This window comes from Panthera onca, chromosome B1 (assembly GCF_046562875.1).
Source record: "Panthera onca isolate mPanOnc1 chromosome B1, mPanOnc1 haplotype 2, whole genome shotgun sequence".
Taxonomy (NCBI): Eukaryota; Metazoa; Chordata; class Mammalia; order Carnivora; family Felidae; genus Panthera; species Panthera onca.
In genome coordinates this window covers 94,301,291-94,323,859 of record NC_138342.1, presented here as the reverse complement: position 1 = coordinate 94,323,859, position 22,569 = coordinate 94,301,291, and the positions used below count along the sequence as shown (strand labels likewise).

At 36.8% G+C, this 22,569-nt stretch overlaps 1 protein-coding gene across 6 annotated transcripts in view; it reads left to right on the top strand.

The window, feature by feature from the left end:
- ZGRF1 (zinc finger GRF-type containing 1) overlaps positions 1-22,569 on the top strand; it is a 90,666-nt gene that overhangs the window by 63,204 nt on the left and 4,893 nt on the right. For 5 of the 6 annotated variants that reach the window (XM_060654395.2, XM_060654397.3, XM_060654396.3 and 2 more), the window contains 8 exons: positions 490-633; positions 2,390-2,504; positions 4,739-4,998; positions 6,789-6,948; positions 8,215-8,292; positions 8,741-8,888; positions 12,458-12,585; positions 14,802-14,925. In XM_060654395.2, the coding sequence (XP_060510378.1) occupies positions 490-633; positions 2,390-2,504; positions 4,739-4,998; positions 6,789-6,948; positions 8,215-8,292; positions 8,741-8,888; positions 12,458-12,585; positions 14,802-14,925 (1,157 nt within the window). Of the gene's footprint in view, positions 1-489; positions 634-2,389; positions 2,505-4,738; positions 4,999-6,788; positions 6,949-8,214; positions 8,293-8,740; positions 8,889-12,457; positions 12,586-14,801; positions 14,926-19,956; positions 20,138-22,569 lie in introns of those variants that run through there. The other variant, XM_078445814.2, reaches the window with a different exon arrangement.

Below are 22,569 nucleotides of genomic sequence, written 5' to 3'. Positions count from 1 at the left end.
CATTAATTAATCTACAGCATCAGTTAAGGACAATCCATTAAGAGAACTTGTATTCTATCCACAGATTGCCAACTTTATTTGAGCATGAAAACCATTATATGGCAGAGCCTCTTTTCAGACTAATGTTCTACCTTGGGAAAGTCTAATACAGTTATAAAGTTGTCTTTTTAAAAATGTTTATTTATTTTGAGAAAGAGAGAGAGCAAGAGCGTGAGCAGGGGAGGGGCAGAGAGAGAGGGAGGAAGGGAATCCCAAGCAGGCTTTGAGCTGTCAGTGCAGAGCCCGTCATGGGGCACATTCTCATGAACCTGGGGCTCGATCTCACGAACTGAGCCAAGATCAAGAGTCAGACGCTTAACTGACCACCACCCAGGTGTGCTTCAATTTTGTTTTTTTGAGAAATAACATAGGACTAAACATGTAAGAAGTCCAAAGTAATTTTAAATTGAGCATAGTTCTAAGTTCTTTAAAAATTGTTTGTCTTCTCAGATGATCTTTGGGTGGTTTCAAAAACCCTAGACTTTGAATTGGATACTTTTATTGCATGTAGTGCTTTCTTTGGACCATCATCTACCAATGAGGTGGAGCTACTACCTTTGCAAGGTTATTTCCCCTCTAACTGGCCCACTAACAGTAAGTATTGCCATACTTATATTAATTTATATTAAAAGAAGAATGATAGACATAAGATGCATTGTGAGCAAGGATGCTAACTTTGTTTGGGGTTATTTGATTAAAGCCAACGAAAAGCATCCACCTCTACTTCCTATTATTGTGTATAATGTGTTCCTGAAAAATGTGTATAAAAGTCGAATATATAAATATTTGTGCAGTTCAAGTCTCAGAGGGATAACAATATAAAATTTTGAATCCTCACTTAATTTGTTAAAGTTGATCTTTATACAGAATATACCTGATTTTTAAAAATATAAACATTAAACATATAAATAAGTATTTTCTCAAATAATTTCTTACAGCAAGTTTTGATTCTCTTGGTTTTTGATTTCTTTTGGTTTATTATTCTAATAGGGTACATTTAGTAAATAAATCGTTTATTTTATATTGAGAAGGTCTTTAGAGATTTTGTAGGCAACTGAAGAGGAGGGTATGATTTTTATTTTGAGGGTATTTTATCATCTGTCTTGAGAAATTTTCAATAAGCTACTAGGCTACCAGCCTTATTACTATTTTAATAAAGGAAATTTTAGTAGGCTGAATCCCTATTCAGTTCTAAGAATCTGTAGATATCTCTATACATCTTGATCTCTGAAATAATTCCTGATGGTCGAATTTGGTCTATAACTAATTAAAGACAACATTTAATGATTCATTTAAGTACTTCATATACATTTCTAACTTTTGAATTTTTTCTTCAAGAACAAAATAAATCTAGTCAACTAGCTTGAGTCCATTAAGAGCCTGCCTAGGGGCGCCTGGGTGGCTCAGTCGGTTAAGCGGCCGACTTCTGCTCAGGTCATGATCTCGCGGTCCGTGAGTTTGAGCCCCGCGTCGGGCTCTGTGCTGACCACTCAGAGCCTGGAGCCTGTTTCAGATTCTGTGTCTCCCTCTCTCTGACCCTCCCCTGTTCATGCTCTGTCTCTCCCTGTCTCAAAAATAAAATAAAACGTTAAAAAAAAAAAAATTTAAAGAGCCTGCCTAATTAACATTTGTTACTTAATTTGTCACTTTCATATGTGTATTTTTTAAATTTTTATTTATTTTTTGAGAGAGAGAAAGCACGCGCACACGCATGCGTGCGAGTGGGGGAGGGGCAGAGAGAGAGAGAGGGAGACACAGAATCTGAAGCAGACTCCAGGCTCTGAGCTGTCGGCACAGAACCTGACGTGGGGTTTGAACCCACAAGCTGTGAGATCATGACCTGAGCCAAAGTCAGATGCTTAACTGACTGGGCCACCAGGCGCCCCCCATATGTGTATTTTAATATTTGCTACCGTTGTTTCCCCAGCAGTATCAGCATTCTAACTTTCTGCTTTCCATATATTTCTATAATAGTTGAAGAATGAAAGAAAATGTTCCAAAGTTACACAAATACTATACAGCACAAGGTGGTATGCTGATTAGTTGGAACTGTCAAGGAGGGTCACCATGCACTAACTCAAAACAGTAGTTATTGCTTATTAGGTGATATATAGAAGTCCGAGTTTGATTTAAGTTATGCAATTTATGGATACCTGTAGAAAAAGTATGAATAAGTAGATGGTATAGTAGTTTAATGGGTAGAAGTACCTCCCCATGTACTTAAGGGTTTATTTTATGTCATGTGATTAATGCTGTAGCTGAGCTCTGAGTTGTATCAAACGTTTTAAATAGTTCCTTTATGATCCATTTTATTTTCATTAAATGTTCAGTTTCTGCGTTCTCTCTACAGTAGTGGTCCATGCATTGTTGGTTTGTAATGCTAGCACAGAGCTGACCACTTTGAAAAACATTCAGGACTACTTTAACCCAGCTACTCTACCTCTAACACCGTACCTGTTAACAATGTAAGTGATTATTTACCAGCGGTCATTGGTGTTCAAAAATGGTGACTAACTGTGAATATGAAAATGCGTTCAAAGTACATTACATACATTTTTGCCAAAAATATTTTAATTATCTTTCAGAGACCATGAGGTTACTGTCTGTCAGTAGTTAAAAGGATGTTAGTGTAAATTTTTGCCTTCTTCAAGGAATGATATTTTAGGGAGATTCTGAGTGTTGATTTTTTATTCATTTCTGTTTTTATGCCACAAATTATTTAACATGTAAAAGAATTCTTTTAGTGGGAATGCAAACTGGTGCAGCCACTTTAGAAAACAGTATGGAGGTTCCACAAAAAATTAAAATTAGAACTACTCTATGACCCAGCAATTGCCCTACAAGGTGTTTATCCATAGGATACAGGAGTGCTGTTTCAAAGGGGCACATGCACCCCAGTGTTTATAGCAGCTGTATTGACAGTAGCCAAAATATGGAAAGAGCCCAAATGTCCATCAACTGACGAATGGATAAAGAAGATGTGGTATGTGTGTATACACACACACACACACACACACACACACACACACACACACACACTGGAGTATTACTTGGCAATGAAAAAGAACAGAATCTTGTCATTTGCAGCGTGGGTGGAACTAGAAGGTATTATGCTAAGTGAAATTAGAGAAAGACAAATACTGTATGACTTCACTCAAAAGTGGAATTTAAGATCCAAAACAGATGAACATAAGGGAAGGGAAGCAAAAATAATATAAAAACAGGGAAGGGGGCAAAACATAAGAGACTCTTAAATACAGAGAACAGGGGCACCTGGGTGGCTCAGTTGGTTAAGCGTCCAACTTCATCTTAGGTCATGATATCACAGCTCGAAAGTTCAAGTCCCGTGTCAGGTTCTGTGCTGACAGCTCAGAGCCTGGAGCCTGGTTGGGATTCTGTGTCTCCCTCTCTAACTGCCCCTCTGCCGCTCATCCTCTGTCTCCCAAAAGTGAATAAACATTAAAAAAAATTTTTTCTTTTAAATACAGAGAACAAGCTAAGGGTTGCTGGCAGGGTGTTGGGTCGGGGGATAGACTAAATGGGCAAGAGGCATTGAAGAGGGCACTTGTTGGGATGAGCACTGGGTGTTATATGTAGATAATGAATCACTGGATTCTACTCCTGAAATCATTATTTTACTATATGCTCACTAACTTGGATGTAAATTAAAAAGATAAACTAAACTAAAATAAAAAAGAATCCTTTTTATAGGTTGAATTCAGTATGTACATTGATACTATTTTTTTTTATGTTTATTTTGAGGGAGAGGGAGCGTGCATGCACGGGCAAGGGAGGGGCAGAAACAGAGAGAGAGAGAGAGAGAGAGAGAGAGAGAGAGAATCCCAAGCAGACTCCATGCTGTCAGCGCAGAGCCCTGCGTGGGGCTGGATCTCATGAACTGTGAGATCATGTCCTGAGCCAAAATCAAGGGTTGGACATTTAACCGACTGAGCCACCCAAGCGCCCTGTACTCGCTTTATTCTTGACATAAACTTAATTTCTCGAGTTTTAAAATACCCGCTTTTAAAATATTGGAAGTGATATTCTATTAAATTCACTACAATGGTAGAAAAAGTCTAGTTTCTGATTTGGAATGTTATCTGTCTTGTGGTGTTTCCTTTCTCTCAGTATAATGAAGTTCTAGGTAAAAAATAAAAATCCTTATGATCCCATTATGTTATTATCTATCTTTGTTATTTAATCTTTGAAATGAATTGATCCTTTATAAAAATAGAAATAAAACCAGTTTATTTATTATAGTTTTACTGAAATAGAGGCTGTATTAATTACCTAAGACAGCCTTGTATAATGGAACATGGGCTTTAAAGTCAGTACACCACTTATTATCTGTGTGCTTTTTGGGAAAAAAATTTAATATTTCTGTCTCTTATTTGGGCTAATTAACTACTTCTTAGTGTTGTTTTTAAGATCACATCAAATAATATGTAAAATGCTTAGCATAGTGCTGGCACATAGTTGGTACTCAAAATAGCATTAAAATGTTAGTTTTCTTCTCCTCTACCCTCCTTCAAAATGGGGTATATATATCCATTTGTGCCCTTAAAAAAATGTTCTCTATGATGCTTATGAATTATTTTATTAATAGGTTTTACTCACTATTATTAATAGTGTTTACTCACTATTTCAAAAACCCCTCATTTTCCTTTGATTTTTTTTTTTTTTGCTGCCTTTTTACTAGGTCTTCGTCAACTGTAGTTAGCAACAAGAGAGTCAGTAAGAGAAAATTTATCCCACCAGCCTTCTCAAGTATCAATACAAAATTTGAACTTCTCAGCCTAGAAGCAACATTGCAGTTAGCTAGTCAATTAATTCAGGCACACAAGTTAAATGAGGATCAAGCTACAGCCTTAATTCAGATAGCTCAAATGATGGCATCGCACGAAAATGCTGAAGTGAAGGAACTGCAAACACATACCCTCCCTATCACGATCATACATGGTAAGAAGCAAGAAAGAAAGCAGTTCTAATAAATATACGGTTATATGCACTTTTGTAACTCTGTCTGCTTGTAATTTCCTAATCACAGAAGATTCTAGAATGACTCTACATAGATTATTTTGAGTCTGAACCTACTTTAGTAAACTATTAGATGAGAGCAGAACTAACCATCCTGAAAGGGAGAATAGGCAGTGTATCTAATGAATGAGTAGCATTATATACTCATTATTCACAGTATCCAGACTTGATCTAGATATCTACGTGTTGCACTATCAGAGTGAACTTCAAGCCTGAGCAGCAAAGCCTTTTGTTAATTCCTAGTGAGCTCACACTTTCATCCTCCCCCAGCAGCTATTCCAAATCTTTAATCTCTCCTGGCCCTTGCCCTACTCCCTCTAAAATTGATTCTGCCTTTAAAACAGGAAACAGAGTTTATAACAGAAATTCCTCTCAATAGCCTGCTCTCCCCCATTTTACCTAAGTTTGAACCTATTTTTACCTTTCTTGGTTCTGTCCCAGTAAAGGAGCTTTACTTCCCCCTCTTCAGAGCTAATAATTCTATCTGGATTCTGTCACCTTTTTAGCTCATTTCCTCAAACATCCACTCCAAAGCTATTTTGTGCTATTTTGAGGATTTATATCACATTCACCCTGTTGACCAAGCTAGATACCTGGGACTCATCCTCGATTATTCTTTCTCCTTAGATGAAGTGACTCTCTTAATCTTCCTCCTCCTCTCTGTTTATCTCCCCCCATCAGATTAGTCACTGAGATGTTTCACTTCTGGTTTCTACCTTTCTTTCCTATAAGTTTTCTCCTCTCCAGGTTACTTGGGTCCCCTCCATCCAAGCCTTCACTGTACCTCCTATATAGCCTGGTGGTGAAAAGGTAGGCTCTGGAGCTGGAATCCTGGATTTGTATCCTGGTGCTCTCATGTGTTAGCTGCATGACCTTAGCAGGTTACTTATCTCAGCTTTAATTTCCTACTCTGTAACATAAGTTGATAACAGCATCTTTCTCTTAGGGTTGTAGGACCATATGAGTGAACGCTGGTAAAGGGCGTAGAACAGTGTCTGACATGTGGGAGGCACTGAGGAAAGTTAGCATGTGTTATTGTTATGGTTATCTCACACCCCTTTCTAATTGCTCCACCTTTAGTTTTATCTTTCTTAATATTTTCACTCAAGTAGTTTTTACAAAATACAGTCTGCCTAAGTCAATTCTATTGCTTAAAATCCTTCAGTGACTTTCCCTGGTCTGCAAGACAAAATTTAAACTTTTTAGCCACACCAAGCAGAATTCTCGTGATTTATCCTCTTGCCTACTTTGTCGGCCTTGTCTCTTACCTATTTTGCTATAGGCTGTATAGAAATAGTTAACATCTGCATACTTTGCCATGCCTTTGCCTGGAATGACCCTTTCTTTAAGCAGTCTGGATATATTATGCTGGAAGACTTAGTTCTGCTACTTATTTTTAGGAAGCATTCCCATCTTTACCAAAGCAGAGAGGAATGTTCTTTCTTTGATACAATAACAGTGTTGCTTATCATATTATTTTATCATTGTTCCTTCACTTTGTTTTCCTGCATAGATTCATTAAATGTGGAGGCCTCTGGTTATCTATTTATCCCTTGTGCAAAGCACATAGTAGTCACTCAGTGAATGTTTTTTGAATAAATTAATTAAATGAAAGGGAGAGGGAAGCAGATGGATGAAATATTTCTTATACTTTCAAAAATTTATTTATGACATTGCCTTTATTCTATTTCCCCTTCCTTCAAAATAATTAGGTGTTTTTGGAGCAGGAAAGAGTTATTTGCTGTCAGTGGTGATTTTGTTTTTTGTACAGCTATTTGAAAAGAGTGAAGTTCCTACAGTTGGAAATGCAAGACCATGGAAACTTCTCATTTCTTCTTCCACTAATGTAGCTGTGGACAGAGTACTTCTTGGGTAGGTATGACTAGTGTATTGAAGTGTCTAATATTTTATTTTATTTTTTTTTACAGGTTTTATTTATTTAAGTAATCTCTACAACCAACGTGGAGCTCAAACTCCCAACGTGGGGCTCAAACTCATGACTCTGAGATCTAGAGTTGCACACTCCTCCACTTGAGCCAGCCACGTGCCCCTAATTAACCAATTTTTGATCCGTTAATTTTTTCCATATTTTTGCCATTATAAATAATATTGTGACAAAATCCTTAAATATAAATCCTTATCTCCATTTCTGATTCTTTCCTTAGGAAACAGTCCCAGGTCTAGAATAAAAGATATCAACCTTTTTTTCTTACTAAGTAAGCTCTGTGGCCAACGTGCCCAATGTTAGCTTAAACTCTCAACCCCGAGATAAAGAGTTGCATTCTTACCAACTGAGCCAGCCAGATGCCCCAAGATATAAACATTAAAAAAATTTTTTTATGTTTGTTTGTTTATTATAAGTTTATGTATTTGTTTTGAGAGAGAGAGAGAGGTAGAGAGAGAGAATCCCAAGCAAGCTCCACTCTGGCAGTGCAGAGACTGACGTGGGGCTTGAACCTGTAAGCTGTGAGATCATAACTTGAGCCACAATCAAGAGTCAGAGGCTTAACTGACTGAACCACCCAGGCGCCCCAAGATACAAACATTTTTAAGCTCCCTAATATATTTTGCAAAATTGTCCTTCAGAAAGGGAGTGATGTATATATACAAATGATCATAGCCTTTAGAGGTAGACAGACTTGCCTAGGTTGAATCATGGCTGACTCCACTTTTTAGCTATGTGGCCTCAGCAAAATACCTCACTTTTTTTTTGGAGTCCTCATCTCTAAGATGAGATACTGTCGTGCAGAACTGTAATGAATATTAAATGAGATAATGTATGTAAAGATAAAGTATTTATTCCTAATAAATCCTGATGCTAAGTATATGGTAGCTATTGTTTTCCATATTATTATGTTGTTAGAGACAATTTTATATGTGATAAATACTAACATCAATATTTTATAAACATTTAATGAACCCTCAGTTGAATTTAAAAATTCTCTATAAAACGCCTTATATAAAAAAGACTTTTAGCTACATTGCATTTACTCTGAGTTTGGACATTTCAGATTGACTTCTATAACTATAAGATACACTATTACACAAAATTAATTTTAGTAACATAAATATTATATGAAACTTTGCTTTATATTCTTCTAAATAATCGGAATCTATTTTACTTTGTTTTCTTTAAAGGCTTCTCAGTCTTGGATTTGAAAAGTTCGTCAGAGTTGGGAGTGTTAGGAAGATTGCCAAACCAATTTTACCTTATAGGTGAGAACACTGAATTCCAGAAGTCACAGAGTGCTCAGAGAAGTACAATATTTTTTTTCAGTTTATTTATTTATTTTTGAGAGAGAGTGCACCCACGTACACACAAGCGGGGGAGGGGCAGAGAGAGATTGGGATAAAGAAAATCCCAAGCAGACTCCACACTCAATGTGGAGCCCAGCACTGGGACTTGATCCCAACACTTTGAAATCATGACCTGAGCCGAAACCCAGAGTCTGTTGCTCAACTGACTGAGCCACGCAGGCGCCCCAAGAAGTATAATAATTTTATATAACTCTTACCTTAAATTTGGTTTTTGAAGAAGAATGGAAAAAGATTTATCTTTTTTTTTCTTTTTTATCTTTTTTAACTTAGAAAATCTGTATTTTATATTTTTATAATGTGAAAATGGGACAAAGAGGGATATTGTTTTATGTAATACTTTTTTTAGTTTGCATGCTAGCTCAGAAAATGAAAATGAGCAACTAAAAGAACTGAATGCACTAATGAAAGAAGACTTGACTCCTCTGGAAAAGATCTATGTCAGAAAAAGTATTGAGCAGCATAAATTGGGGACCAATAAAACCCTGCTGAAGCAGGTAAGTTTGTTTCTTCATCTATACGTACTATTCAGATTTCTTTTTCTTGTTGACGGAGAATATTTCCTTTAAATAAAACAAATGACTGTGATAGTTTAGATTCAAATAAGGTGTGTGTATGTCCATTTGGTGTGTGTTTTATCCTATCGGAAAACATTCTTCAAATTTGTGAACAGATCCAGCTTACCATGACTGAGTTATCTTTTCTCCTTTTCTGTATTTGCGTGTGTGTATTTAAAATATTTATTCATTATTTATTTATAATTTTGAGACAGAAAGAGCACATGTAGGGGAGGGGCAGAGAGAGATGGGGAGAGAGAGGATCCCAAACAGGCCCCGCACTGTCAGCACCGAGCCCAACGCAGGATTTGAACGTATGAAACTGTAAGATCATGACCTGAGCCGAAATCAAGAGTCAGACTCAACCAACCTAGCCACCCAGGTGCCCCTATTTGTATATCTTTTTATAAGCTTAAAGAGGAAAGAGAAAAGGTTTTTATTATTAATGCATTATTTTATAATTTTTATATAAGTTATATATAAGTATATTATTTATAATAATTATTTATTATTGAGAAAAACCTCCCCTTAAAGAGGAAACAGAAGATAGTTTTCTTGGCAAGTTAAGTGAAACTTGATTTTTTTCTAGGTGAAATTGGAGAGAAGGTCTGACCTGGGCAAAATATCAAGTGAAATTTGTCTTTAATGCTTTCCCTAGAAAGCCAAGCCTTTCAGGGTCTGTCTCCATCTGAGAATCTAGGAGTCTCAGATACTTGCTTCTAGATATTGGAAGCCAAGACTGCACACATAGGATCCTAACCTGTAACAGGTAGCATCATCCCTTTTATCAACTTCTCATCCAGAGCAGCTTCCTTCAGCTGGCAGCTGATGAGAAAGAAACCAATGAGTATCTCCCACCAATGAAAGGAGAGCATGCAGAAAAGAAAGAGGAATGGAGGAAAAGGGGGTTGTTGGCTTTTTGGACCATGTGGACATTGGTCACTTTCTGCAAGAGATTTGGAAAAATCAGGGCACCTGGGCGGCTCAGTCAGTTGAGCGGCTGACTCTTGGTTTCAGCTCAGGTCATGATCTCACGGTTCATGAGTTCAAACCCCGCATCGGTCTCTGCACTGACAGTGTGGAGCCTGCTTGGGATTCTCTTTCTCTCCTTCTCCCTCCCCCACCCCTTCTCAAAATAAATAAACTTAAAAAAATTATATAAAAAGAAATTTGGAAAAATCAACATGCTTGGGTCCTGGTATTGCTTAGCTCTTTCCAAAAAATGCTGCTAAACAAACAAAATCTCAGTACTTTAAGACAACAGACTCATGACTGTAGAGGTCATTTGGCACGGCCCAGCTTGAGGCTGTGGTTCAGGTCTCTCATTCTGAGAACAGTTGCCTATGGCATGATGGCCTTCTCCTGACGGATGGCAGAAGCACAAAAAGGTGGGCAGGATCACACAAATACATTTAAAGCGTTTGTTCATATTATGTCTGCTAATACTCCATTTGCTTTAACAGGTCAGATGGCCAAGCCCAGCAGTAGTGGGACAGGGAAATACACTCCACCTATTTCTCTGGTGGGAAGCGCTGGAAAGCCACATGGCAAAGGGTGCGGTTGTGTAATACTCTCACAAGGAGGGAGGAGGGAATTGGAAATGATAACCAATCTGCAACAAGTTTTGCTTACAGAAGTCCTCAGAAGGCTTCAGACGAGCTTTCAAGTATTTTGAATTATAGAGTCAAACTCTACTTCCTTCTCTACTTAATCCAGAAGGGCTTAGTTTGACTGTGTTCAATCAATGCACATTAGTCATTTATGTAAATTATTTACCATTTTAGTCACTTATTCAACATAATATTGACATGTAAGAATAATTGTTAACGACTTCTTTGATAATTTTCTAAGCGAAAGCCCAGATAGCATAATCTGTTGCTCACTGGTAATATCTGTTCACAAATGAGAACTCTTTTAAAGGAAACATTTTTCTTAAAGTTTATTTAGCAAATTTCCAAGGTCAGAGCTAACACATTTCTAAAGTGGCATGTCTTTACAATAAAATTAATTTTAAAAAATGCTTCGTGGTTAACTATTTCCTAGATCAATAATAAAAATCTCTTCTGTGGTTAGAACCTCAGCAATACAAGGACAAATTAAAATATATAAATAATACAGTATTTTATTTTATTTTTCAATATAATTTATTGTCAAATTGGCTAACATACAGCATGTGAAGTGTGCTCTTGGTTTTTGGGGTAGATTCCCATGGTTCATCGCTGACATACAACCCCCAGTGCTCATCCCAACGAGTGCCCTCCTCAATAATAATATGATATTTTAAAGAAAACTTAGTTATTTAGGTTTTTGTATTTGATATTTATTTAACTAAAAAAACTGCTTCCTGGTTCACAACTTCAGGGTTCTCATTCTAAGGTTGTCTTATCAGATACAGTTCCCAGAAATTAAATGAGGAATGCCATTTGAGAGTGGTACCATGAGAATGTATAGTGCTACAGTGTGGTGTCCCCTGCTGGATCCTTTTGCAAGAGCTGAATATTTAAAAACTGTGGAGTTTCTAATATAAATGGGGCCTTGGGATTTTTGGTTTTGTTTTTAACAAGAGGAAAACCTAACTGACGAAGGGTTATTGTATGTGATAAATGTTATCTATTATTAAAGAAAATAAGGAGTTTATAATATTTCTTGTTTCACAGGGCCTATGGAGGCAGTGTTTAATTTGTAAAGCATATTTTTGTCAATCACATTTGTTGACAAAATTTTGGTTGGTTTGTGTGGACTGCCCTTGCTACCAAGAAGTAGAATTATACTTCAGATTGTTAAGAGAGGAAAAAAATGTATATATGCTTGTGTGTATGTGTATCTATACACGTGTGTGTGTGTGTGTGTGTGTAGCTATTAGACCAGTAGTACAATGGCCACATGTAATTAGAAAATTCAGTCATTTTCCTCTTGTTTATATTTAGTTGCAGAGATTAAATATGAGCTTTTTTTTTTTTTTTTTTTTTTTTACATCAGGCTTTTTGCCTTGAGAATAATGGTATTCTCTTATAAGATTCAAATATACTTACAGGCCACAAGGACACTAATTTACTGTTATTTAGAGGTAGCCATCTTTACTTTCTTAAGTAAGTTAAAATCCTAGAGTGCAGTTCATTAGTGTGTTCAGTGCTCTTCGTGGAGCACCTTGGCCTGTGTTGATGATAACACATGTGGTGTTTATTTAGCTTCATCTAGAAGGATAAAATATGCATATCATCCTTAACGTTTTAAATCCTGACACTGTAATACCTCCCTTGTGAATATCAAAATGTGTCTTTTATCTGTTCTTATTAAGGGGCTTGTGGCTTAAGTAGCCTCTATGCTGTGATTTCCATTCACTCTGTGGGAATGACAAAAATGTGGGAAATAAAGTGACCTATGATTTCTGATTTCCAGTAATTAAATTAGGACAGCTCGTTTCTGATTTTAGCCTACAAGTTCTTTGGTAAATACATTGTCTTATTTTTAAAAATTTGTTAATTAATAATATTCTTATTGTAATAAAGGTGCGGGTAGTTGGAGTTACCTGTGCAGCCTGCCCATTCCCATGCATGAATGATCTTAAATTTCCTGTAGTTGTGCTGGATGAGTGTAGTCAAATAACTGAACCGGCCTCTCTCCTTCCCATTGCAAGGTAACCTAAAAAATTCCTTTCCAAAACACACTCAGATATCATAATATTTCAAATAATTTTGCACTTCAAACTCTTACCAAACTTTTTGAAAATTTTTAACAGTTTAGGTACTAAAGTGACTTTTTAAAAGAATGCAGAGGGGAACTTGAGAGGGGTTAATGTGCCAAAATTTTGTTAGATCACAGTTGAGACATTTGGATCACATAATTCTTTTTAAAGTTTTCATTTTAATTCCAGGGAGTTAATATACAATGTTATATTAGTTTCAGGTATACAATATAGTGATTCATCAATTGTGTACATCATCTTGTGCTCATCATAAGTGCCCTCCTTAATCCCCATCATCTATTTCACCCCATTCTCCCCACCCACCTCCCCTCTTGCAACCATCTGTTTGTTCTCCATAGTTAAGAGTTTGTTTCTTGGTTTATCTCTCTCTTATTTTTTTCCCTTTCTTGTTTATTTTTAAATTCCACATATGAGTGAAATGAGATGGTATTTGTCTTTTGGTTGATTTGTTTCACTTAGCATTATACTCTCTCACTCCATCTGTGTCATTGCAAATGGCCAGATTTCATTCCTTTTTTATGGCTGAATGATATTCATTGTATGTATACACCACTTCTTTATCCATTCATCAGTGGATGGACACTTGGGCTGCTATTATATCTTGCTTATGGTAAATAATGCTGCTGTAAACATAAGAGTGCATGTATCCCTTTGAATTAGTATTTTTGTATCCTTTGGGTAAATACCTAGTAGTGCAATTGCTAGATCATAGGGTTGTTCTATTTTTAACTTTTTGAGGAACCCCTACAGTGTTTTCCATGGTGGCTGTACCAGTTTGCATTCCCACCAATAGTGCACAAGGGTTCCTTTTTCTCCACATCCTCGCCAACACCTGTTGTTTCTTTGGTTGTTGATTTTAGCCACTCTAACAGGTGTGAGGTGATATCTCCTTGTAGTTTTGATTTACATTTCCCTGATGATAGATCACATAATTTTTAAAGCCTTGATAACACTAGTGCTAGAATTTTACTAGGACCTTGCAGGTTTCTCACCTAAATTAGAGGTTCTTCTTTAGTCCTATTTTGAGAACCTAAGTCTACTGAAGAATGTTCTTCAGTTGCTTACTTTGATAAAGTTCCAGTGTTTAAGTTCTGAAAATAAAATTTATATTATGAAAGGATATAAACTATGTACAGAAAAATAAGTTGAAAATGAAACTTTGTCCAATAAAATTTAGAAGACTATAAAATCTTCTAAGCTGTATCAGTTAATTGAAACATTGTGCTTTTAAAGCATCTCTAACTGAGGGATCCTGAAGGCAGTGGAAAGAGTGCTAGACTTGGACTCAGTAGGCCTGAGTTCTAATCCTTGTTCTATCCCCAGTTAATGAGGGAACGAGTACCTACTGTCATGATTTTCCCAGGACTTGGGAGGTCCCACATCATGGGAATTTTAGGTTAAACTGGGACAGTCCTAAGCAAACCAATATGAGTTGGTCACCCCACTCAGGAGCCAGGAATGGAGGAACAGTAAGGTCCTGCACAGAGGATAGAGGAGTAATAGGGCTAATCTATTTAACAATAGAAGCAATAATGCTAATATGAGTAACAAGAAATATTTCCTGTTATATGAAGCACCTGCTGTATACTAAACACATTATATACTGCACGAAGTCCTGATAACAGTTATGCAAAGTAGTAGCACATCCAGGTTACTGGTAAGAGTGCTGAAGCTTGGGGAAGTTAAATAACTTGTTGTGTCCATAGAATATAATGGAGTTGAGATTTAGATACAAGTTTTTCTACAAAAAATTGGACATTTTCCCACGATATCCTACCTCGATTTAAAAAGACATTTAGCCCCAGGAACCTAATTTATTTCATCTCTAAAGCAAGAGTTTAAGCCAAATGTTTTCTATGAAAGCCTCTAAGTTTATAGAATTTAAAAGTCATTGTTTCTCAAATGTGTTGTGCAAAATGCTAATTCCATGCAGAGGCAAGGGGACATTTAGTACGTTTTATGTAGGAAAAAATTGTAAGGGGTTTTCTACTGAGTAAGTTCAAAGCCTTTGAATACATTTATTAGCATTATTAAGCCTTGTTAGCTCCCAGAACTCTGGGAATACATGTTGGAAAATAGTGCAGCAAATGATGTCAATGCATGCCTTCTCTTATTGCTTAGATTAATTTTTGGAATTCTGTTTTTAGGTTCGAGTGTGAAAAGCTGATTCTTGTTGGAGATCCCAAACAGCTTCCTCCTACTATTCAGGGTTCTGATGCAGCTCATGAAAATGGATTAGAACAAACTCTTTTTGATCGGCTCTGCTTAATGGTACTACTGTTCAATTCATGCAGAATTATTATTTATGGATTATATACTGTGTAGATAGATCGAAAATGAAAATATTAGAAGACTTAGTCCCTGCCCTAAAATAATTGTAACTATTTAAAAAGTACCCCTCTTAAAGATAACTAGCACCTTGTAATTTAAGTACCCTTTTATATAATGAATCTTTTCCCCATGTACTACTTTAATAGTGGGTAGTAAATATATTGCTTTTGCTCTAAAATCTTAAAAAACTCTATAATGTCTTTATTATCCATGTCCCCTATTGTAGAGCTGTTGTAGAGTGCTGCTTCACATTTAAAAGAATTTTTTAAATTAATTATTAATATACACAAATATATTTTTTAACATTTACTAATTTTGAGAGAGAGGGATCCTGAGCAGGGGAGGAGCAGAGAGAGAGGGAGAGACAGAATCCCAAGAAGTCAGCACAGAGCCCAATGCAGGGCTCGAACTCAGTGAACCATGAGATCATGACCTGAGCCTAAATCAAGTCTGACACTTAACCGATGGAGCCACCCAGGCTCCCCTAATTATTAATATATCTTTTTTAAAATTTAATTTATTTATTTATGTATTTATTTTTACTTTACATCCAAGTTAGTTAGCATATAGTGTAACGATGATTTCAGGGGTAGATTCCTTAATGCCCCTTATCCATTTAGCCCATCCCCCCTCCCCCACCCTCTTCAGTAACCCTGTTTGTTCTCCATATTTAAGAGTCTCTTATGTTTTGTCCGCCTCCCTGCTTTTATATTAGTTTTGCTTCCCTTCCCTTGTGTTCATCTGTTCTGTGTCTTAAAGTCCTCATATGAGTGAAGTCATATGATATTTGTCTTTCTCTGACTGACTACTTTCGCTTAGCATAATACCCTCTAGTTCCATCCATGTAGCTGCTCATGGCAAGATTTCATTCTTTTTAATTGCTGGGTAATACTCCATTGTGTGTGTGTGTGTGTGTGTGTGTGTGTGTGTGTATGTGTGTGTGTGTGTGTGTATATATGCCACATCTTCTTTATCCATTCATCCATCAATGGACATTTGGGCTCTTTCCATACTTTGGCTATTGTTGATAATGCTGCTATAAACATTGGGGAGCATGTGCCCCTTCAAAACAGCATACCTGTATCCCTTGGATAAATATGCTTTGTCAAAGATTAGCTGGCCATATGTTTGTGGGTCCATTTCTGGGTTCTCTATTCTGTTCCATTGATCTGAGTGTCTGTTCTTGTGCCAGTACCATACTGTCTTGATGGTTACAGCTTTGTAATACAGCTTGAAGTCTGGAATTGTGATTCCTCCTGCTTTGGTTTTCTTTTTCCAGCATTGCTTTGGCTATTGGGGTCTTTTCTGGTTCCATACAAATTTTAGGATTGTTTATTCTAGCTCTGTGAAGAATGCTGGTGTTATTTTTATAAGGATTGCATTGAATATATAGATTGCTTTGGGTAGTATTGACATTTTAACAATCTTTGTTCTTCCTATCCAGGAGCATGGAATCTTTTTCCATTTCTTTGTGTCTTCAATTTCTTTCATAAGCTTTCTGTAGTTTTCAGTGTATAGATTTTTCACCTCTTTGGTTAGATTTATTCCTAGGTATTTTATGGGTTTTGATGCAGTTGTAAATGGGATCGATTCCTTTATTTCTCTCTCTGTTGTTTCATTGTTGGTGTATAGGAATGCAACCAATTTCTGTGCATTGTTTTTATGTCCTGCAACTTTGCTGAATTCAAAATCAGTTCTAGCAGTTTTTTGGTGGAATCTTTTGGGTTTTCCATATAGAGTATCATGTCATCTGCAAAAAGTGGAAGTTTGACCTCATGGCCGATCTGGATGCCTTTATTTCTTTATGTTGTCTGATTGCTGAGGCTAAGACTTCCAATACTGTGTTGAATAACAGTGGTGGTAATATATCTTTAAATAGAGGTGACATTCACATAATGTAAAATTAACCGTTTTAAAAGTGGATAATTCAGTGGCATTTAATACGTTCACAGTACTGTGTAAACACGGGCTCTATTTGAAAACACTTCTATCACCCAAAAATAAAACCCCATACCCATTTAGCAGTTTCTCCATTCCCTCCTCTCTCCAGACCCTGGCAACCACCAGTCTGTTTTCAGTCTGTATAGTCGTATCTAGTCAGTATACTTTATGTCATACAATCTTACAACTTTCATATCATATACAACCCAGAATCTATACAACATGTGACCTTTTGTGCCTGGCTTATGTCACTTAGCACCGAGTTTTTGAGGTTCATCCACATTATAGCATATATCAATACTGTATTACATTAAAAAAAAATACATTCTTAATGGTACTGTAGTCATCTCCCTACTCATATCTAGAATTTTTTCATTATCCCAACAGAAACTTTGTACCCATTAAACAATAATTCCTCTTCTTTCCTGAGCACCTGGTAACCTCTATTCAGCTTTCTGCCTCTGTGAATTTGCCTCCTCTATGTGCTTCATATAAGTATAATCATTTGATTTGTGTCCTTTTGTGTTTGGCTTATTTACTTGGCATAATCCATTCAGCGTGTGTCCATGTTGTAATATGTGTCAGAATTTCATTCCTTGTTAACACCAAATAATATTCCATTGTATGTAATACCACATTTCATATATCCACTCATCTGTGGATGGATATTTGGGTTGTTTCTGTCTTTCAGCTATTGTGAATAACAGTGCCATGAGCACTGGTATACAGATACCTATTCGAGTCTCTGCTTTCAGTTCTGTTGAGTATACATGCAGAAGTGCTACTACTGGGTCATATAATAATTTTATGGGTTTTTTTTTGTAAATCCATTCTCTTTGTTTTTTAAGGTTTTATTTAAATTCCAGTTAGTTAACATACAGTGTAATATTAGTTTCAGGTGTACAGTGTAGTGATGCAACACTTCCATACAACACCTGATGCTCATCACAGTAAGTGCCCTTCTTAGTCCTGATCACCTGTTTAACCCATCCCCCACCTACTTCCCCTCTGGTAACCACATCAGTTTGTTTTCTGTAGTTAAGAGTCTGTTTCTTTCTTTTCTTTTCTTTTTTCTTTTTTTCTTTTTTTAATCTTCGTTCATTTTTGAGAGAGACAGAGTGCATGCAGTGATGGAGCAGAGAGAGAGGGAAACAGAATCCAAAGCAGACTCCAGGCTCTGAGCTATCAGCTCAGAGCCTGACGTGGGGCTTGAACTCACGAACTGTGAGATCAGGACCTGAGCTGAAGTCAGACACTTAACTGACTGAGCCACCCAGGCGCCCCTTGACAGTTTCCTTTGATGAACAAAAGTTCTGTAATTTTGGTGAAATCCAGTTTATCTATTTTTTTTTCTTGTGTTGCTTGTGCTTTTGGGGTCATGTCCATGAAACCTCATCCAGTATCATACAAATTTTCCCCAGTGTTTTCTTCAAGAGTTTTATAGTTTTGGTCTTACATTTAACTTAAGATTCTTTGATCCATCTTGAGTTTATTTTTGTAAAGGTATAAGATATGGTCCAGTTTTTTTTCCCCCATGCATATATTCAGTTTTTCCAGCACCATTTGTCAAAAAAATCTGTCCTTTCCCCATTGAATGGTTTTGGCACCCTTGTCAAAAATCAGTTGACTATGTGCAGGTTTGTTTCTGGACCCTCTATTCTATTCCATTGGTCTATATTATTTAATTTTTTATGGCTGAATAATATTCCATTGTATGCATGTACCACAATTTGCTTATCTATTTATTATTACTATTGTTTTGATGCAATATTCAAAATCAAGCTATTTTTATAAGCAGAAGATTAAACTATTACGGCCGAAAGAATATAGAAAATCTACCAAAAGAAAAATTTTATCAGTGTTGCTAGCTTAAATTGCATTTAAGGAGTTACTTTGCTGTTTGAACTTTCAATAATCTGTACTTTTTTTGAGAGAGAGAGAGGGTGTAACTGAGCAAAGGGCAGACAGAGAGAGAGAGAGAGGGAGAGAGAGAGAAGTGGGGCTCACCCAAAGCAGGGCTCATGCTCACCCAAAGTGGGGCTTGTGCTCATCTGAAGCAGGGTTTGTATTCATGAACCATGAGATCATGACCTGAACTGAAGTCAGATGCTTAACTTACTGAGCCCCCCAGACACCCAATAATCTACTTTCTTAACAGAGGAAGAGAAATGGAAATGAAGCTAAAAGAATGATTAAATCTCAAATAAATGTTTCTTCACCCTTAAGAGATAGTATTTCCTAAAAGATCCTTCTAACAAGAGATTTTAGATGGATGGATTGATTGCTTTGCTCTAAACGGTAGAGATATTAGTGCTCTCATGCTTTTCCCCCTTTTCTTATCCCTTCCCTTATTCCTATTTTTGTTAGTTACGTTATTATTCTTTTTGTTCTATAGTCATAATTTGTACGATTGTTTAGAGTCATTCTATATATTTTTTAATTTTTTAAAAAAATGTTTATTTTGAGAGAGAGAAAGAGCACGCGTGCACGCGCGCACACACAGGTGTGCGCATGCATGTGGGGGAGGGGCAGAAAGAGAAGGAGAGAGAGAAAATCCCAAAAAGGCTCCACACTGTCAGCACAGAGCCCCGACCCAAGACTCGATCTCACAAACTATGAGATCATGACCTGAGCCACCCAGGTGACCCTAGAATTAGTTCTATATTTAGAAGTTTCAGTGATATTCATATGGGTGCCTTGGACTTCATCATCAATTTTTTTTTTTCAAGAATGACTTATAGATACATACTTTCCTGAGTCCGTTTTGTTTCAAAATGTCCATTGCTTTTAAATGTAAAAGGCATCTTGGCTTATTGAATAGTTGCATCAAGTATTACTGTGAATTTTAGGGCCAGCCTGATTATTTTCCCCTTGTAATGATTTATTTTTTCTACCTAGATACAATAACTCTTTTTACAACCTTCAAGTTTATAAATTTGCCATAGTATATCTCAGTGTGGAGCTTTCTGTAAGTAATCGTTCTGTAATAAAAGTTCTCTCAAACTGGAGACTCTTGTTTCTTTGTTTCAGGAAAGGCTTCTGCTCTACCTGATGAATTCTCTACCAGTAGCTTAGTCTGTGCAGGATGCTGTAAGAAAATACCATAGACTGGGTGGCTTAACCAACAGACATTTATTTCTCACAGTTCTGGAGGCTGGGAAGGCCAAGATCAAGGTACCTTCAGATTTGGTTCCTGGTAAGAATGCTCTTCTTGGCCGTGTCCTCACATGGTAGAATGAGAAAAAAACTCTAGCCTCTTCCTCTTCTAATAAGGAAACTAATCTTATCATAAGGACCCCATCCTCATGACCTTATCTGAACCTAATTACCTTCCAAAGGCCTCACCTCCAAATATCATCTCCGTGGGGTTTAGGGCTGCAACATAGGAACTGGGGTCAGAGACACATTTGGTCTAAAATACAAAGGCCCCTCAATTATTTTTATATTGGGTATCTTTATCTGTTTCCATTAATGTTACTTTAATTTTTTGTCTTCATTATCTGTGAAGGCTTTCTAATATGTCTGTTCCCCTTACATTGAGTTTGAAGTTGCATTGAGTTTTGAGTTAGGTTGTAGTGAGTTTTATGAAGAAATTCCATTTGTTCTTTGCTTCCTTTAGTTCTCTAATGATACTATTTTGAAAATTAGTTTGTTTTCTTAGGATTGAAATTTCCCTTTAATCTCATTATCTTTTTAAATCTCATTGTCTTTCATCATCTCACTGTTGAGATTTTATTTCACTCAGTTACATTCTGATTATATTCTAAAGGTTGAGACTTGAGGAAAACTTTCTTCTGTTTCTTGGTTATATTTTGTCTGGGCTGCATTCTATACATAGTGTTTGCATTGTCTTTATCTTGTTAGTTTGAGGGGAAGCTGTAGTGTGTTAGCACAGTTGCCATTCCTGCTTGATCTCCTGATGTTCTTGCTTGGGTAGCTCTCAGATTCTGTATTTTCTTAGTACCCTGAAAATAGGGTGTGGGGAGTGGGGTAGGTGTGGGACTGGAATAGAACTGAATTAAGAATGTGTACTATCTTGGGGCACCTGGGTGGCTCATTCGGTTGAGTGTCCGACTTTGGCTCAGGTCGTGATCTCACGGTTCATGGGTTCGAACCCTGCGTGGGGCTCTATGCTGACAGCTTGGAGCCTGGAGCTGCTTCGGATTCTGTGTGTCTCTCTCTCTGCCCCTCCCCCGTTTGTTCATTCCCTCTCTCTCTTTCTTTCTTTCTCTCAAAAATAAGTAAAAAAAAAAAAAAAAAAAAGTTAAGAACGTGTACTGCCTTTTTTTGCTTACATGGGCTCTCTCAATTCTAAGGTTTTATTAAATATCCAGTATCAGGATTCATTCCACATAGTTGGAGGTATTGTCCCTTTCCCAGACAAGGAATATTCTTGGACTTCAGGTGTCCCCCCAGTTTGATGTTTCACCCTCAGAGCCTTCACTTCACTAAAAACTAACTGCTCAGATCACTTTCCCTCTTTCATTACTATTCTTAGGAGCAATTTCTATGTTATGACTTCTAGAGAAGTTAGGAATCTCACCATACAGATGGTCCTTGACTTACAATATTTGGGCTTAACAATTTCAACTGTATGATGGTGTGAAAGTGATACACATTTAATAGAAACTATCCTTTGAATCTTGAATTTTGATCTTTTCCCAGGCTAACAATATGATGTAAGATCCTCTCTCATGATGCTGGGCAGTGCAGCGAGCCACAGCTCCCAGTCAGCCACATGGTCATGAGTGTAAACAACCTATACACTTAACAGCCATTCTGTTTTTCACTCTCAGTATCGTGTTAAATAAATTACATGAAATATTCAATATTTCATTATAAATTAGGCTTTGTGTTAGATGATTTAACCCAATTGCTAGCTAATGTAAGTATTCTGAGCATGTTTAAGGTAGAATAGGCTAAGCTATGATGTTCCATAGGGTAAGTGTATTAAATGCATTTTCACTTCCATTTGCAACTTATGATGAGTTCATCAGGATGTAATGCCATCATAAGTCAAGAAAGATCTATACTGCATTTCTCCCTTCTGCTTTATTTTTTTTTTTAATATTTTTTAACGTTTATTTTTATTTCTGAGACAGAGAGAGACAGAGCATGAACAGGGAAGGGGCAGAGAGAGGGAGACACAGAATCTGAAACAGGCTCCAGGCTCTGAGCTGTCAGCACAGAGCCTGACGCAGGGCTTGAACTCACGGACTGCGAAATCATGACCTGAGCCGAAGTCGGCCATTACCCGACTGAGCCACCCAGGCGCCCCTCTCCCTTCTGCTTTAGAATGCTGTTTCTTGATAAGCACTTTATAAATTTTATGGCATTGAGTTGTCTCTAAACCTTTCTTTGGTGCGTGGCTACTGAATTTTTCCTTTGCTATTGTTTTTAATATTTTGTTGTAGATGTTTCTTTAGATATTGGAGAATGGATTCTGCAAGGCAGTGTTATTCCACCTTTTTCAGAAGTTTCCCCTTACACTGAGTTTCAAGTTGTGTTGTTTTGAGTTTAGTTGTACTCAATTTTGTGAAGACTCAAGCTTTCAATTATCTTGAGTTATTAATTGTAACTGAATTGAATTGCACAACTTTCTACCCCTTCCATGATAAGTCCGTGTTCAGATTCTTTTGAATC